The sequence below is a fragment of the Gopherus flavomarginatus genome, chromosome 5 (assembly GCF_025201925.1).
Source record: "Gopherus flavomarginatus isolate rGopFla2 chromosome 5, rGopFla2.mat.asm, whole genome shotgun sequence".
Taxonomy (NCBI): domain Eukaryota; kingdom Metazoa; phylum Chordata; order Testudines; family Testudinidae; genus Gopherus; species Gopherus flavomarginatus.
In genome coordinates, this window is record NC_066621.1 from 70,402,185 (window position 1) to 70,419,276 (window position 17,092).

Below are 17,092 nucleotides of genomic sequence, written 5' to 3' on the forward strand. Positions count from 1 at the left end.
CAATCATTTAACCTCTTTATTTAAAACATTCTCAATTAAGTTCCTATATACTACTGTGGCCACAGACCTTTATGGCTAGGCTGTGTCAACTGCATGCAGGGCTGATGCAAGGATGTTTCATGCCCTAGGCAAAACTTCCACCTTCCACCCTCCCCCGTCCCCGAGCCCCTGCCCTGAGACGCCCACCGTGGTAGCTCCCCACCTTCCACCCTGAGGAACCCCACCCACCCCAAGCTCACCCCTGCTCCACGCATGAGCATGAGCACCCCATCGCTGCTTCACTTCTCCTGCCTCCCAGGCTTGCAGCGCCAATCAGTTTAGGCGCTGCAAGCCTGGGAGGCAGGAGAAGTGAAGCAGCCATGGTGTGCTCGGCAAGGAGGCGGGGCAGGGGTGAGCTGGGGCAGGGAGTTCCCCTGCATGCCGCCCCTCTCCCCCCTTACTTGTTGCAGGTGGCCCTCCCCACGCTCCCCTGCCCCAGCTCCCTCTGCCTAAATGCCGGTGGCAACTGGGGCAGCCGAAGATCCGGCCGCCGCGGTCGCTGCCGAAGAAAATGACGCCACCCCCCAACTCTTAGTGCCCTAGGTGACCGCCTAGGTCACCTAAATGGTTGCACCAGCCCTGACTGCATGCAGCTCATTGTAAAGCGTTCTTTAACTCTACTGCAGCCAGTGGGAACACCCTGAAGCATTCAAAAAGTCTCCTGTAGCTCCTCAGTGTGCAATGGGAGTGCATACACTGCTATACTCATTCTCAGAGTGTAGTATACAGCCTCTAGTCTGGCTGGCCATGGTACCGCCTCCCTTCCCAACCCCACTGGGAACCAGGGTCCAGGGCCCAAAGGTAGGTGCCTAACTTCTATTGATTTCTGCTGCTGCAATCATATGATCCTCCATAGCCTCGTTCACATTCCTACCCTGCTATTTTTGAAACAAAACACTCTGCCACATGCTTTGCTAATAAAGAAGTGCACTAACTCTTGCTGCATGCATACATACATACCTATGTGAAATGAATGCCATCACTGTCCCTGAGGTTGCAGATTCATGAATAATCTTATGTTTGTAACAGACACACACATCATCAGTGAAAAGTGTCCTTGGAATAGGCAGAAAAGGTCAGAGAGTTAAAGCAGTAAAATTAGCTTTTCTTACCATGGAAATCAAGACTCTGACATTCAAAGGCTTCACGTGTATAGCACATTTCATGACTCTGAATATAAAACTAGTCATTCTAGCCCACAGGATATGCCTTTCATAAATGGAACGTGCCAACTAAGCAGCACAGCTTTCATTTTTAAAAATCAACATTTAATGTTTTGGGTTAACATGAATATTACATGACCATAAATGTACACAAAGCAGGGACATAAGAACAGGAGAGGTAGTTTGTTTTTATTTACCTTCCACTTTACACTTGGTGTCACAGATGTACGCAAAACATGTACACAAGCAAATCCACAGCTTACAACAACGGCAAAAGGGCTGAATTCATGCTTTCTGTACTCCTGATTCTGCACCACTGGGAGTTTTGCCATTTACCTCTCTGGACACTAGTTCAGATTTTATGGTTGCAGTCTTAGCTGCTAAAGGCCACACACAGCGTGACAGAAGGGCACTTCTCTCCAGGCACAAACAGGCTATTTCTCTCATGCCCAGTAGATAGGTTCCACTGTGCCGAAAAGCAACAGCACCGTCTTCTAGATAAGTGGGGTCCAGTCACCAGTACATGCTAACCAAACTGCACACCCTCAGCACCAAATATGTGCATGCTATTTTACATTCCCCAGGTTCACGTGGATGAATACTGCACCTGCATTGCTGTAGGAGAGGCTGCACTGCTCAGTGCAATCATCCGAGTCAGAGTTTAGCTTCTGTAGCTGATTGATAACTACAGAGGTAAGACAATTTGGCTGCATTGGGCATATACACAACCAATCAAATCGCTATAAGTTTCTATTTGGAAAAATCTCTCTTAGCCATCATTCTCCAGAACATGCGCAAAACATTTGCTACTGTAGGAAACAGTTACGGAGTATTACGCCAAAATCCAATGAGCTAATCAGCTCCAACACAACTTTTAATAATACATAAGCATATGACTAAAATGGCTTTCAGAAAAATAAAGCACAAAATGGCTCTCCCCAGTAAGCATTTGTATAAAGCCAGGTGTCTTGCTTTATAGTTATAATTGACTTTAACACCACTATGTAGCAAATGATATACATGAAAACGAATGTACAATTAAAACACAGTGCTATGGGTTTTAACAGAGCTGTACGAACAGACTGCCTGCACACTTTTTGAAGGAAAATGAAGGAAACATTGAGGAATCAGATAGCTACTAAAAGCTAGGTTTTGTGACATATCACAAGCTTATGCAGTCATTTCAGACTATAATATGATGCCCTAACTCTGAGAAGTGGAGGGAGATGCCTGGAGTTAAGCACCTACCACCTACTGAAGAGAGGGGTTTAGGACACAACCCTCTCCTTGGCATTTCCTACTGGCTATCTTAGGCAGCTCCTAGCTCAATCTACTGCCTTTTGTGAATCCTATCTTTAGGCAACTAATTCTCCCCTTGCATTGTATAGGGAGCCCAGGTGCCTAACTCAGGGCTGTGAATTCCACTTGGTGGCAAAGTGCCTAAAAGTTAGACTTTGCAATGCTGAGCCTAGTCCCCCATTTGAATCTCTCAGTGCCTCAGTTCCTAGCTGTAAAATGGGCATAAAAACACTTCCTTTGGCTGTACAGACTCTTCAGGACAGGGAGAGTCTTCTACTAAGTATGTGCAAAGCAACCTCTGCAATGGGGGTCTGATCTCTGGATGTTAGGCAGTATTGTAATACTACTGCTGTTAAGGAGGGGCATGCGGCCATCTCTTCTCCTATAACTGTGTCGACTCTTTAGAGCTAACTGGAATAAAAAGTACTAATAAAACTTACTCCTGGGTGTGAAATTAAGCAGGAGTGGCTCTGAACATACACAAAGAGCAGTTCTGTTGAGTAAGAAGATGCTATTTTTGAACAGTTACTTTCCAGAGTAGAATTGCTTGTTAACATCACTGCAGATTCTAAAGCTTTTCTTGGGTTTTCTGGGGGTGGGGTAAAGAAAATGAGTCATTATATATAAAATGGTTTTCTCTCTCTGAAAATAGATATAAAATTCACAGAAAGCTGCTGTCTGTTACAAACCCTTAATGGGTGACACGTGAAAGGCTTTTCTTAATGCCTCACCCAGAGAGACTGATTTCTGAGAAGGGAAGGCTTATTTGTGGTGTATTGGTATCTAACCAGTTTCAGACTAGTACAGCCGGTTGTAATACCACTTATAATGACAGCAGAATAAAGACATACTGCGAGATATATTGTTTTCAACAAAGCATACCTTTGAAAAATATATTCAGTCTTTCAAAGGTTACATTAGCAAAGGTTTAGAATGTACGCTTGGTGTTGGAAATCCAATACATTTGTATTTTTTAAAACAAAGATGAACCGTCCAAGGCGTTGCTAATTATTAAACCGTAAGAAAGTTTAAATGCCATTCTGGACAATCTTCTTCAGGAGTCGGAGTCTTGACATTACCACATCCCAGTCTGCATAAGCACCTTCGAGGTGACGGGATATTTCTGTTCCTGACTGGTAGCTCCGGCGACCATGCAGCAAACGCCAGTTGTCAAATGTTACTATGTCTCCTATGAAGAGATTAAACAACGTACTTCACAACTTGGTCATGTTTTCCTTTATTTCAAATATATAACACACTGAAGTGATTTAAATGCATTTGTCTGAGTGTCTCTTAAAACCCACAGCCCCAAAACACCTGTGCCCCACAACTGAGAAATGTAAACATTCCTAGAAAGCACAACATTCCATCACTTACATCTGTCTGTGCCTGGGGTAACTTGCCACCTCATAATCATTAATATACTGATGCTCACAACTTCCCAGTGGCATTGAGCAGTGCTATTATCACCATGTTATGGATGGGAACTGAGACACAGAGGGACTAAGTGATGTGCCCACAGTCACCCAGGAAGTCTATGGCTGGGAAGTGAATTCAGGTATCTCAAGTCTCAGGCTAGAGCCCTAGCCACTGTATCTCCTGCGAACTGCAACTCCCCCCCACATCGCTAGGGTTATAGAGGCTGCAGAAGTACCACAACCCTATGGCTGGAATAACCACTTTGCATGGATCCAACCAGCACAGAGAAAGGGGTCTGACATGAAATAAAATGACGTCACCAATGGTGGCAATGCAGCATAGCCTCTACTCCCCGACCTCTACGCTGCCTGAATGGGGAGGAATGTACAGGGTATCCAATTCATCATTGTAGAGGAAAACCACAGTGCAGAATGGAGTTAGGAGGCTCTCACTCCTCAGTCAGGGACCCCTCACATTTGGCCAGGTTCTCAACCTTTGAAAAACTGAAGTTTGCACCTCAGATGCCAACTTTCACGCAGTAAATAAGCACCCCGACTTTCACAATAAGCCAAAAATCAAGCTAATCCCATAACAAAACAAGGCCAAAACAAGCTAATACCTAAAACCCCAACACTGTATGTGACTAGATCCCCCCCGATGTGCAGTCTGTAGTGGGCCCACTGTGCACTCCGACTGTCTCCATCTCTGGCCCCTGCCAGGAGCCGATCAAACAAAAAAAAAAAGCAGCAACAAGCTGCAATATGCATGAGAGATTGTGCAGAGGAGGAGGAACTGTGAAGGACTGCATGGACGATGAGAAAGAGGGACCATGAGGGATCATGCAGAGGAAATGGAAGGGCCATGAGAGATCCGCAGCAAAAGAAGAAGAATGAGGTATCACGTGCAGGGGGAGCAGGATTTGGGACCATGTGGATCATGCAGAGCAGGAAGAGGGACCACATGGGACCATGCCGAGGAGGAGGGGGAGGAAGGAAGGACAACAAGGGATTGTGCAAAGAAAGGACCACAAAAGATCATGAGGATGATGCTCAGGGGCCAACAAGGTATCACTGGAGGAAGAGGGACCTCAAAGGTTTGCTCAGAGAAGCAGCAGGAGGAAGCAGCATGAAGGATCATGCAAGAATGAAGAACTGTTGGTAAGAGAACAAATGCAGATGGGTGATGAGTAAAGAACAACTAGGTTGAGGAAAGAGATAGCTGCACAGATGAGAGTCGCCCCCAGCAACCTCCCAGGAGATGTGTGAATTTAATTCCCTCAGGTGCAGTGGGCTTGGGCAGAGCCTTATTCCCTGCTACAGCTGGCACAGGGGACGGACTAATAAACTTCCCATGTGTCCGAGGCTGTCTCCACCCTTGGGAGCTACCTTGGGAAAGTGGCTGAAATAGCACTCATGGCTCCCCCCTCAGTCATGGCTCCACATACGATGATCTTGACAAAAAGTTTTAGGGGGTGAACTCACTTCATATACACAAAGCCAGAGGCTCTGTGCAGGTGATGAGCATGGGGGCTAGCAAATAAAATCTACCCACAACCTAGAGGCAAGGTGCGGGTCTGCAGTGCACCCTCCCCCCCCCACTCCCGGCAGCTATTACTACAGCCTATGGGCTGGAAGTGTACAGTAAATGGCTGCACACTGTACAGCTACTCAATGATTCATGTTATCCTCATTATTCCGCCTGGGCCCCATGAATTATTTACTCCACCCTGCTTGCATGGGCCAACAGTGCCACTGGAGACATGTAATAATGGATCCCCTGGCCCACAGGACAGCAGATGCCTTCATGTGTAGCCCTGCTGCAAAAATTATTGTGACATATTAGTATGGCACGTCTTTGCACAGGCACCGTTCACCATGGTAATTTTCAGCCAACATGCTCAAAATAACCCATATTTCGTGAGTGTAATATACCTAACTACATTAAAAGAACATTAAGGTTACAAAATCAAGCGTTTAAAAGTTAAGAAATGCCAGAATGTAGCTAACTCTTGCAGCCTTAATTCAGTCCTCTTGTGTGTATGGATTAAGATACAGGTTATGTCTATACTTAGAACTAGGGGTGTGATTCTCAGCTCACGTAGCCATACTCACACTAGCTCTCACTGCATTAGCGTGCTAAAAATAGTAGAGTAATCATGGTAGCAGAGATGAAGCAAGCGGCAGGAACAGATTAGTCACCTTGAGTACAAACCTGACTGGAACCCCCTGGGTACGTGCTTAGGGTGGCTAGTGTGTGCCACTGCTTGCTGCTGCCCATTCTACTGCACCTACACTACTATTTTTAGTGTGCTGGCTGGGTGAGAGCTAGTGCAAGTAAGCGTATGGGAACTGGGATACACACTCTCAGCTCCAAGTGTAGACACAGCCACAGTCCTTAATTAAGTGATCACATACTACTTTTTTCCACAAGACCCCTGTCTTATACAGTAAACGGAAGGAACGTGCTCACTGAATGGGCAGCTATTCAATTATTTGTGTTATCCTCATTATTCCGCCTGGGCCCCATAAATTATTTACTGCACACTATTTAAAGCCGGCTCCAAATACAGAGTAATTTATTTCCTCCTGTGGTTTCTATGATGCTCTCACCATAGTATCTGAATGCTTCATACCTAGTAGTGAATGTGTCTTTACAACACCCCTGTAAGGTAGTGCAGTGCTATTATCTCCATTCTACAAATAGGGAACTGAGGCACAGAGAAATTAAAGGTAAAACTGTCTAAAGTGTCCACTGATTTTGGATGTCCAACTTGATACACCTCAGACCTAATTTTCCAGAAAACTTAGCATTTGTATAGCACTTTACATGTTCAAAACACAGCTCCAATTGATTTCAGCTGCAGTCATGAGTGCTCTGGACTTCTCAAAATCTGGCCCCAAGTGTTTCATGTTGGGCACTCAGAGAGGACTGAGATTCCCTTTTTGTATTGGAATTGTACTAACATGTTCAAATGTTTAGGATTTTGTTCTTAGGCAAAAGCATGAAAAAAATCTTCCAATTACTATAAGCAGAAGCAACTTAATCACTGACCTGGTTTCATCTTGTAGGTAAACTTATGTTCCGGGCTGTTCAACAGATCAACAAACTCCTTCAGAGCTGCATAAAATGGCTGAACTTTTTCAGCAGATATGTCAAAAATTGTGTCTCTTGTTGCATTATTATAATTGATACGAACCACCTGGCCTCTGTAATCTACACTGAGAGAAAGAGAGAGAAGGAAAAATGTATTATCATACCACTCAACTTTTTAGCATATTTTTGTTTTGGTAAGGATGGGTTTACTTTCCCCTTTCAGTTGCTGGCTATTACAGCACAGTTCAACAATGAAGTGCTGTGCTATGACAAAGTGTGGTATATTATTGCATATCAGACTCCTGCTTTCAAGTTCATCAGTGGGTCAGGGTTTAGAAAGATTAATAATCAAAGGGACTTGAGCTCCTAAATATTTTGGCATTTTTTAAAATCTCACCCTTATTCTGTCTATATAAAAAATCAACACACTATATATATAATATAATATATATAACATATAATATAAATGTGTGTGTTTTGATGAATATATTTTTACAGCAGAAGGGACCATTATGACATCTAGCCTGACCTCCTTGTCATGTAACAAGATTAAAAGAAGATGATACTACAGCAAGATAGCCTCTGTGTAACATAGGAGTTCTTTTCTATCTAGGAGCTTCAAAACACGGCAGCATCCCAGCATTGGTGCACATTTCATATAGCATTTAGATAGAAGACCAACTGAAGGATATCAAGAGAAGGTTAGTACGGTTGCTTTGAGTTCCTAGAGGGTGGAAAGAATGAGTAAGGAAAGTTGAGACAATGATAAATTCAGTAATAAAAATAATAAAGAATAACTGACACATTATAGTACAACGTAATTCAGTTGATAAGATATAATAATTAAAGACAAAATTGAAACACTGTTTTCCCACAAGGTGGCAGGCATAGACCCTCTAACATCTTTCTGCAAGAGAAACAATGAAAGATGCAAATAGAACTTTTTCATTCAAGCAAACTGTTGCTGTGCAACGGGTACTTAATTTGTAATGAAAGAGTTGCTGGGGCTCAAACAATTTTTTTACATTCATAACTAATTCAGCAAGCCCAGAGGTGCCAGGGCTATGAACTACCAAGCCTAGAGGTACTGGGGCTCAGTCCTGGCAAGCCTAGGGACAAATTAAGCACTCGGTGCAACCCTGTAATTCCTGGTGAACCAGCAATATGGTATGAGTTACTACTGGGATTCTGTTAGATATAATCACACCCTTGACTATTACTCACTCTATAATCCTCTGTTTAGACTGCATAGCGAAATCACAGTAGTCGACCCCAACATCCGTGAAGTCTACAAGGGTAGAGGAGAGGATCTGAAAGGCTTGAGGATTTTGCTCCTTCAGTTTGTTGGAAACATGAAATCCATCTACAACTTCACTTTCACCTCCAGTAGCTGCTTGTTTTATACAATGAAGAAACTGAATCTGTAACAAATAATACCTCATTACAGGAAGAAACAGCCTGGATATTTAATAATTCATTATCAGTTCGCTCATCTGCCCTGTCATTTAAAAAATATCCTGAAAGACTAAAGGACCTCTATTCCCATTGTACTACCAGTTTCACACCAGTCTGAGTCTACTGTCACAATGTGGTAAAACTTAAGTAACAAGATGGTGATTTAGGCCTCAATCACAAAGCTCTGGTTCCGTAATTTTCTTCTGGCCTGAGTCAGGTTGGTACAACTGGTGATTATTGCCAGATAATTTTAAAACACATTGTGGTCATTACAGCCTCTCTAAATATAGGGAATTATTTTCCACTTGCAGAAATGACATAATTAGGTGTGAAAAATGTGCTCACCAAGGATGTCAGTATGTGTCACTGGCTCATTGAGGACTTCAGGTCTAAGATATCTATAGCAATAATGGACCTTCAGGAAACATACGCTTCTGTTTATGTTGTGCTCAGAGTTCTCAAAAAACTGGACAAGATGGAGCTGAAGGGCCAAATTCTGCTCACAGCTGCAAGAATGTAAATCTGGGATAACTCTAGTGGGCCCAGTATTGCTCCTACTGATGTTAATGGCAAACTTTCAGTGACATCAAGGAGAGCAGCATCAGGTCCATTTACTGCAGTTTACATCAGTGTAACTAAACACAGAATTGGACCATCATTTAAATGAACGCAACTTTCACTGAAGTCATTGTGGACTGCACCCATGTAACGGAACTGAGTTAGAGCTGAAGAAAATGGGAAGTAAGACAGAGAAGCAAGGGGAAGGAATGGATTCAGGTATTGTTAGCTGCCCCTGTAGTATGGGGTGATGTAATATGGCAGTGATTATAGGGAGAAACAGGGGTAACTGTTGAGGCAGAAGAAGAATCAATCAACATAACCACAAATGAAATGAAGTTTAGATTCTAAATACAACCTGCCCTAGATAAGGGATGGCGTATGGCTGCACTGGCCCAGGCAAAAATGTGGTTCAGGGACTCATAATTCGTTCCTTGTTCCTTCCGTGCACTGGAGAGGGAGTATATTACTTAATCCTTTTCACAGACGAGCTTGCTCCCACTCCATATCCCAGACCAGCTATTCTGGACAGAAAGGTCCAGAATAGCTGGTAGAGAGGTCCAGAATTGCTGGAAGAGGTGCGCAGGAGACAGGACACCCATTTGCTTATAGCGGGGAGTACGAGGAAACCAGCTTCTTCTGTCACCATCATGGAGAGAATTGCAATCTGTGCATGAGCAAACAGGGGCATATATGGCCAGGGAAGGACTGTGGCAGTCTAGCCCATAGTGATAATAGCCCTATGACAAAACTCCAAGAGATGCAAAATGAGACATTCGCTTTCCAGTCTAGAGAGATGGAAACTCCAACCAAAAGTAGTACTCATCTTTTACAGGATATCATGTGTATGAGATCAAAACTTTGGAAAAATCCTCAGATAATTTTTATAAGTGCCTTCTAAAAATTAATCATCACTCATTTAGGGCCACACTTTCTGTTTTAGATACATCTTGTTAAAGTACTCAGATACGGTATAATAATTAGGAAATTAGCACAATCATGCATTGTGAGCCTAGATGGCAAATTTGTTTCCAATGTGCTTAAAAACAATGTTTATTTTAAACTAGGGTTTTAGAATTGAACAGATTGTGTTTTTTTGTTTTTTTGTTTTTTAATGTTTTATGGCAGTACGTGATTTTGTGGTTTGGCACAGATAAGATAGTGAGCTAAGGCACATCTGTTTCCTATTAATGAACTATCAATCTATTCCTATTCCACATTAGCCAACGGAATCTAAATGAATTTTCAACAGGTAGCACGTTAATGTGAAAGGTCTGGCACCTCTTCAGAAATAGATCATGCTGGCCTGTTCATTTCATCACAAAATGATTACTTCAAGCGGGAGGGCGGGGGTGGAGAGGATGGCAAGTATGAAATTTGAAGGTACAAATGTTTGCTGTAGTATCTTTGTTAATTATACATTCTTTGTGGTACTCTCTTTCAGGTCTGTTGTGAATTATGTGAATCATGTTGTGCTGTCATGGTGACTCAGAGTTCCACAGGTTAACTGGGTAAAAATGTTTTTCCTGTTATTAGTTCAAAGTTGTTGCCATCCAGTTTCACGGGATGTCCCCTTGTTCTTGTATTATGCTTAAGTAAACAGAAGTGTCGATTTACCTTCGCTCACTCATAAGTTTTATATCTTGATCATTTCTCCTGTTTGTCTCCTCTCTGAATTAAACACACCTAGAATAATATTTTCAAAGCTGCCTAAGCTATGCCCAGTTCCCATTAGTTTTAATCTTTTCAGTCTCTCCTCATGTGGAAGTATCCTCAGGCCTGTAATGGTTTTCTTTCCCAATCTGTGAACTTCTGTTTTTGTTATATTATTTTTCAGATAAGGTGGTTGGAAATGGACACAGCATTCGAAGTGAGGAACCCTACTGAACTGGATAATGGTACAGTGAATTTCATTTGCCATCCCTGCTGCCCAGTCAGCTGGTTTTGTTAGGCCATTCTGGAGTACCTCACATTCTTTCCTAATCTTGATTTACTTAAATCATGTTGTCTCTTTTTACTGTTCACTGTCTTTTCTAGATCATTAATGAAGATTTTACACAACATTAGCACTATTCTAGCTCGATGGCTCACCTTTTGCCACAAGGAAAACTGACTATTTATCCCTGCTCTTTTCTGTCTCAGCCAACTTCTAATCCATGACACAGAACTTTACCTTCACCCCATGACTAGTTAATTTCCTTAATAGCTTCTTGTAAGGGACTCAAAGTTTTATTAAAGTCCAAATACATTATATCCACCAGTTCTCCTTCATCTACTAGTTTGTTGACTCAAAGAATTCCAGCAGATTGGAGCAGCAATTTTTCCCATTATAAATATTTGATGCTGAAAGAAAATTAATGACTGACAATGCATGGAAGTAAACATCACTGCTATTGATTTTACTTGATCCTCCCTGTGCCATCTCATTCAGTACAATTTAGGAACAAGTTTTCCTTAAATATTATTTTAAATTGTTTTCAACTTCTAGAGAAAGTGATGAGATGACTTGATCCCAGTCCATAAATACCACAGAGAATGTATCTGGTATGAGAGAACCTTTTCATTTAGCAGACAACTGCATAAATAAAGCCAATGGCTGGAAGCTGCAATTAAATTCAAATTGGATATAAGATGCAATTTTTAATTTCAGTGAGGGTGATTAAGCATTAGAGCAGCTAACTAAAGGAAGTGGTGAATTCTCCATCATTTGGAGTATTTAAATGAAGACCAGATGTCTTTCTAAAAAGATATCCTCTAGTTCAGCCACAAGTTATTGGTTTTGATAGTGGTCACTCATATAGTAGGAGGGAATAATTCGCTCCATTGTAGGAATTACTGGTGTAATTCTATGGCCTGTTATATGGGAATTCAGACTAGATAATCATAATTCATCCTATGAATTGATGAACTTTAAAAAAAAGGAAATACATCAGCTTTACATATATCTAAGTTTTGCTCAGCAGACACATTACCTGTTGCTTTTTCAGACTATAGGAACAATGAGATTTTCCCCCTTGCTTTGTGGAAAAGTCAGTAGATTCCCCTTACCCCAGGTGGATGCTGCAGAACAGGGTAATCAGTGTGAAAACTTAGCTTCCCAGATGTGTAAGCCACATTATTAGCATCCATTTTGTCTTCCACTTGCCAAGTAGGGCTTTACAATGAAAGAAAAAAAAAAAGAGGAAACATATTAAAGCCATCTGCCATTTAAGCCAGAAAAGTACAATGAAACTATGAAATCTCAATACAAAAGAGCTATTAAAAATTGCTGGTTATAGAATTATTGTCATAATGAGAAGGGAACAATGAGTCACCAGTGCCCCTCACAGCACTGAACTGGCCATTTCAGCAACTGTACAACAGAAGCAATCACTTCAAAAATGATGCTAGTGTATGTGGAATAGGCCAGATAAGTTGCCCCCTGTGCTATACCTCTGAGGGTATTGCCTTTGCTTTTCTGGTAAAAGCTCTGAGGACTGTATTGTGCCAGCATTCAGTGGAAGGACAGGACCTCAGCTGGTGTAAATCAGCGTAGCACCTATTAGGGTTGTAAAGGTGTACCGGAGGATAGCATTTTTGGCACGTTTTGTTCAATTTTGTCATTTCCATTTCCCCAAAAGAAAAAGTAGAAGCACTGTAAGTTGCATTTCTTTTTCAATGAATTTTAAGCCTTTAAATGACAGGGGAAATGTCAGTTACAGAGTACCCTTTACAACATGGCCTTTCTCGTATTCCCTTAAAAGAAAAATCTCTGGATGAAAGACGTCTAGCTATAATTTCCTGCTGTTTCCGTCGTACTTTCTGAGAGCTAGTCCCATTATTTTTCCTCTACATTTTTATTAAATTTCAAGATGGATGAACTAAAATCAGCATGAGACTTGCTGACAACAGCGACAAATTATATATTGTAAGGTGGTTGAGTACAAAGACATACAGACATCATATTGCAATGCAGTCAAAATATGTTTCAAATGACACATCATGCAGCAAAGTCTAAGGCCAAAAACCACATGTTCTGGTTTGCACAAAAGTCATACAGTTGAATACAGTTCGTGGCAAACGTGTAATATAGATCCAGACATTTGTCTGGGAAGTGTAAGTCAACATATGCAGTCCATGTAATCACTGAAGAAGACATGATTTAAAAAGAAAAATATGAAAACTCATTTCCCCTTGTGAATTACCGCAGACTAAATATACAAAACACAAGCCATTTGAAATATAGAGATAATGCTTATTTTTTATAAAATGCCCAGGTTAAACTTCAAAAGACAGTTCAAAATGATTTATATATTGTATACAAAAACTTTTGCTTTGGGACAAGGATTTTTAAGTATAGGTATGCCAAAAAATGCTAAAGGCAGATTTATAAAATTGCTGGGAAAAAACCCCAGAATAATATTAACAAATGTGTTCAACTCTCATGGGGAAATTCATTTAATTATATGGTATAGTAAGTATTCATCACATGTGACTTCAGTTCCTAAAATATGAAGACCTCAACCACATTTGCACACTTACTAATTTTAAGGCCAAAAAAAAGTGTTATGTCATCCTTGTCATTAGTGTTGAGTGTAGCTTTGTCATGGTAGGCTCCAAAGCAATTTCATGGCTCCAAAGCACTTTAATCTACTGTAATGCTCTTGCTTCTCAGAAAATACATACCTCTGGTGAAATAAAAATACATTATATAATTACTGTGACATTTTACAAAAAGGCACATTCATTCTGTTAAACAAGGTAGTGCTATGGGAGTTAATCCACTGGAACATTCCTTCCATGTAAGGAGATTCTATCAAAGATCAAGTTACTAACTTACAGCCAAATATTGATTAAATGCAAAAAGCTACATTAATGCACTGTCCAGCTTGAAAATGTAATGCACAGAAGTTAGGATATTAGACCTTAACATTGCTAAAGAGGTAGAACTCAGTCACAGGGAGAGTTGCTGTCTGATGAGAGTGCTGGTGCAAGAGGTAAAGGAAGAAAATGTGGACTCTGATTCCTCGACAGAGAACAAAATGGGCTGGGAATGTTTTATGGATCAGTAACAAAGGTAACAAAGGTCAGATTCCAACTTCAGTTGCACAGCCTGCATGGCAGAAAATCAAGCACTGTGCGGGTACAACAATCGTGTGTGTTACACAGCAATACATACAGTGCACCAGAGATGAGAAGCTAGCCCAGGGGTCCCCAACACGGTGCCTGTGGGCGCCATGGCACCCACGGGGGCATCTAAATGCGCCCGCGTCCTGGCTGGCGGTGAAGCATCCACCAAAATGCAGTGGCGGCATTTCGGCAGCAACACCTCTCAATGACGCCGCTTGTCGGTGGAAAGCAGTGTCATTGAGAGGCGTCACCGCCGAATTTCGGCGGCATTTCAGCAGCGATGCCTCTCGATGACACCGCTTGCTGCCGGCAAGCGACATCATCGAGAGGTGTCGCCGCCGAAATTTGACGGCATTTTGGCAGATGCTCCACTGCCGCCATGGGGACCACTGAGCTAGCCTGTTAGCTGTGACTGGGAATCATTGGCACTGAAATCTGCAACCATACTGAAACTCAGGCCACAATAATTAAAAGGTCCTGGAACCCAAGCCCAGTTTAGTGAAAATATACCATGTTTTTGTATCTGAAATGGGAAAACTCAGCATGAGGCAGGGGTTCTCTAGCCCCTGAAAGCATAATAAAATATATGTTTGAAAATATTTGACATAGAGGAAAATAAAGTTTCAGGCTTTATAAGAGGTACTAGAGAGACTACGGGCTTGTCTAAATGGTGGCAAACCACACAGGGAGGCATAATTTGTGAAGTGCTCTAACGTGTTGCGCTGTAATTCCCTATGTTGGCCTACTCTGAAAAGAACCTACTGTATATATTTGTTCATAAGCTGAATATTTTTGGTAAAAAAGTGAAGCATCAAAGAGCAGGGGTCAGCTCATAAACAGGTCTACATCAAATTTTGATTTTAAATTCTCTGGAAACATTGAATTGAATATCTAATACATTGTCATTTTGTTTACCTGGAGCTCCCTGTAGTTGTGGTTTGCCGTTCCCAGCCAATGGGAGCTGCAGGAAGTGGCGCTCCACTTCCCGCAGCTCTCATTGAGTGGGAACAGCAAACTGCGGACACTGGGAGCTGAGGGGCTCGGTGCCTGCAGATGCTCTAAGTAAACAAAACATCTTGACCTGCCAGCAGCTTACCCTGATGGGCTGGGAGCCAAAGTTTTCCAACCCCTGAAATATAGGGTTGGCTTATGAAAGGGGCATACAGTTTTTGCTATTTTTACCTAACCATCTCGGAGGGGTCGGCTTATAAACGAATGGGCTAATGAACGAGTATATACGGTACTTCGCATTGGTGTAGTTCCGTTTCAGCTACACCAGGAATCTCTTATGTATCTATTTGTCCAAGCTTTCTCAACTGACTGAAGCAGGAAACCCCAATTCTTAGCCAATCATCTTCTGCCTTATAGCTGCAGTATCTGGGGAGTGCAATTTGTCTGATCCACTCATCCAGAATATCAGTGACTGAATGGAACCCTGTATAGTATAGCAAACATACATAGAACTTGGAGGGAGCACCATGAGTTGAAGAAAAAAGAACAGTTTGGAAGATGCACCAGGAAGCCAGTCTATGCGTCCGTGGCTGGCATGAAGACCGCAGCATCTCTGTAAATAGTTATCCTAATAGTCAGTTTAGTTTTAGAAACAGGGAGTCCTCTCAAGTTATTACCCAGCATGCAGTACATAAAACATACATTAACCCTAAATATATTCTTAAGGACTCCTTTAAAAATGAGTGATGATAAATAAAAACAAATGTACATGGTTTCTGTGCTCCAAAAGGACATCTGCGCAAGATTAAAGACTTGTGCTTCTTTCTTCATTTGTGGGAGCTGCATTTACTGTTGTTCTGTTATTGGGAGAACCTGTAAACTGGTTGGGATATTTATTTAGCAAGGCTGCCAATCTGAAATGTATAGTTTGTTTCTAGTGTTTGTTAGACCTTTGGATTTGTGTGCCATTAAAATAACAAGGAATTATTAGGAATTATTATTTTATTATAGTTTTTAAAAAAAAACCCAACATTGACATAAGCACTAATTGAACTTCTTTGTTAGGGTCTAAGAAATTGATTGTAAAGTCTTTCACGAAGTCTTTTGCTAAGAACTGCATGTTCAATAGTTTCTTACTAAAAAATGTGCAGTCCGCATTAAAACTGGGGGGAAAGATGCTAAATGTAGCCAGAAAAATTGTCAGGAGATAAATGAGTAAGTGTAACTGAATATTAAGTCCCCCTCTATTCTATGACCTTTTAAATGAATTTCAACTACAATTGATGTATAAAAATCTGAAAACAGGCTAAAATTGTTATAAAAATCTTGAAAAAGACTTTAATGTGCTACATTATATAGCCTAACAAACATAATAGCTACATAAAACACAGTTACCTTTTCCATAACTGGTGTTCTTCGAGATGTGTTGCTCATGTCTATTCCACAATAGGTGTGCATGCTCGCCACGTGCATCAGTGCCGGAATTTTTTCCCCTAGCAGTACCCATAGGGGAGAGCCCCAGTGACCCCTGGAGTGGCGCCTCCATAGCATGGTATAAGGGGCACTGTGCGCTCCCCCCACCCTCAATTCCTTCTTACCAGACAACTCTGACAGAGGGGAAGGAGGGCGGGATGTGGAATAGACGTGAGCAACACATCTTGAAGAATACCAATTATGGAAAAGATAACTCTTTTTTTTTCCTTCTTCTTCAAGTGATTGCCCATGTGTATTCCACAATAGGGGATTCCAAGCTACGTCCATTGGAGGTGGGTAGGAGTTCACAAATTCTCAGGACGGAGCACAGCCCTGCCAAACCCGGCCTCCTCTCTCGTTTGGGACACGATCACATAGTGCGAGGTGCACGTGTGAACTGAAGACCACATGGCAGCCCTACAAATGTCCTGGATGAAGACGTGGGCCAAAAAGGCAGCTGACAAGGCTTGTGCCCAAGTTGAGTGCACCTTCACAATTGGTGGCAGAGCAATTCCTGCCACGTCATAACAGGT

General features: G+C 41.8%; 1 protein-coding gene across 4 annotated transcripts in view; it reads right to left on the reverse strand.

The window, feature by feature from the left end:
• Positions 1-1,437: 1,437 nt before the first annotated feature.
• Positions 1,438-17,092, reverse strand: part of BBOX1 (gamma-butyrobetaine hydroxylase 1) — an 87,791-nt gene continuing 72,136 nt past the window's right edge. For all 4 annotated transcript variants that reach the window (XM_050955408.1, XM_050955410.1, XM_050955409.1 and 1 more), the window contains 4 exons: positions 12,075-12,180; positions 8,238-8,434; positions 6,972-7,138; positions 1,438-3,690 (listed from right to left, as the gene is read on the reverse strand). In XM_050955408.1, coding sequence (XP_050811365.1) covers positions 3,530-3,690; positions 6,972-7,138; positions 8,238-8,434; positions 12,075-12,180 — 631 coding nt within the window. In that variant the 3' untranslated portion in view covers positions 1,438-3,529. The remainder of the gene's footprint in view (positions 3,691-6,971; positions 7,139-8,237; positions 8,435-12,074; positions 12,181-17,092) is intronic.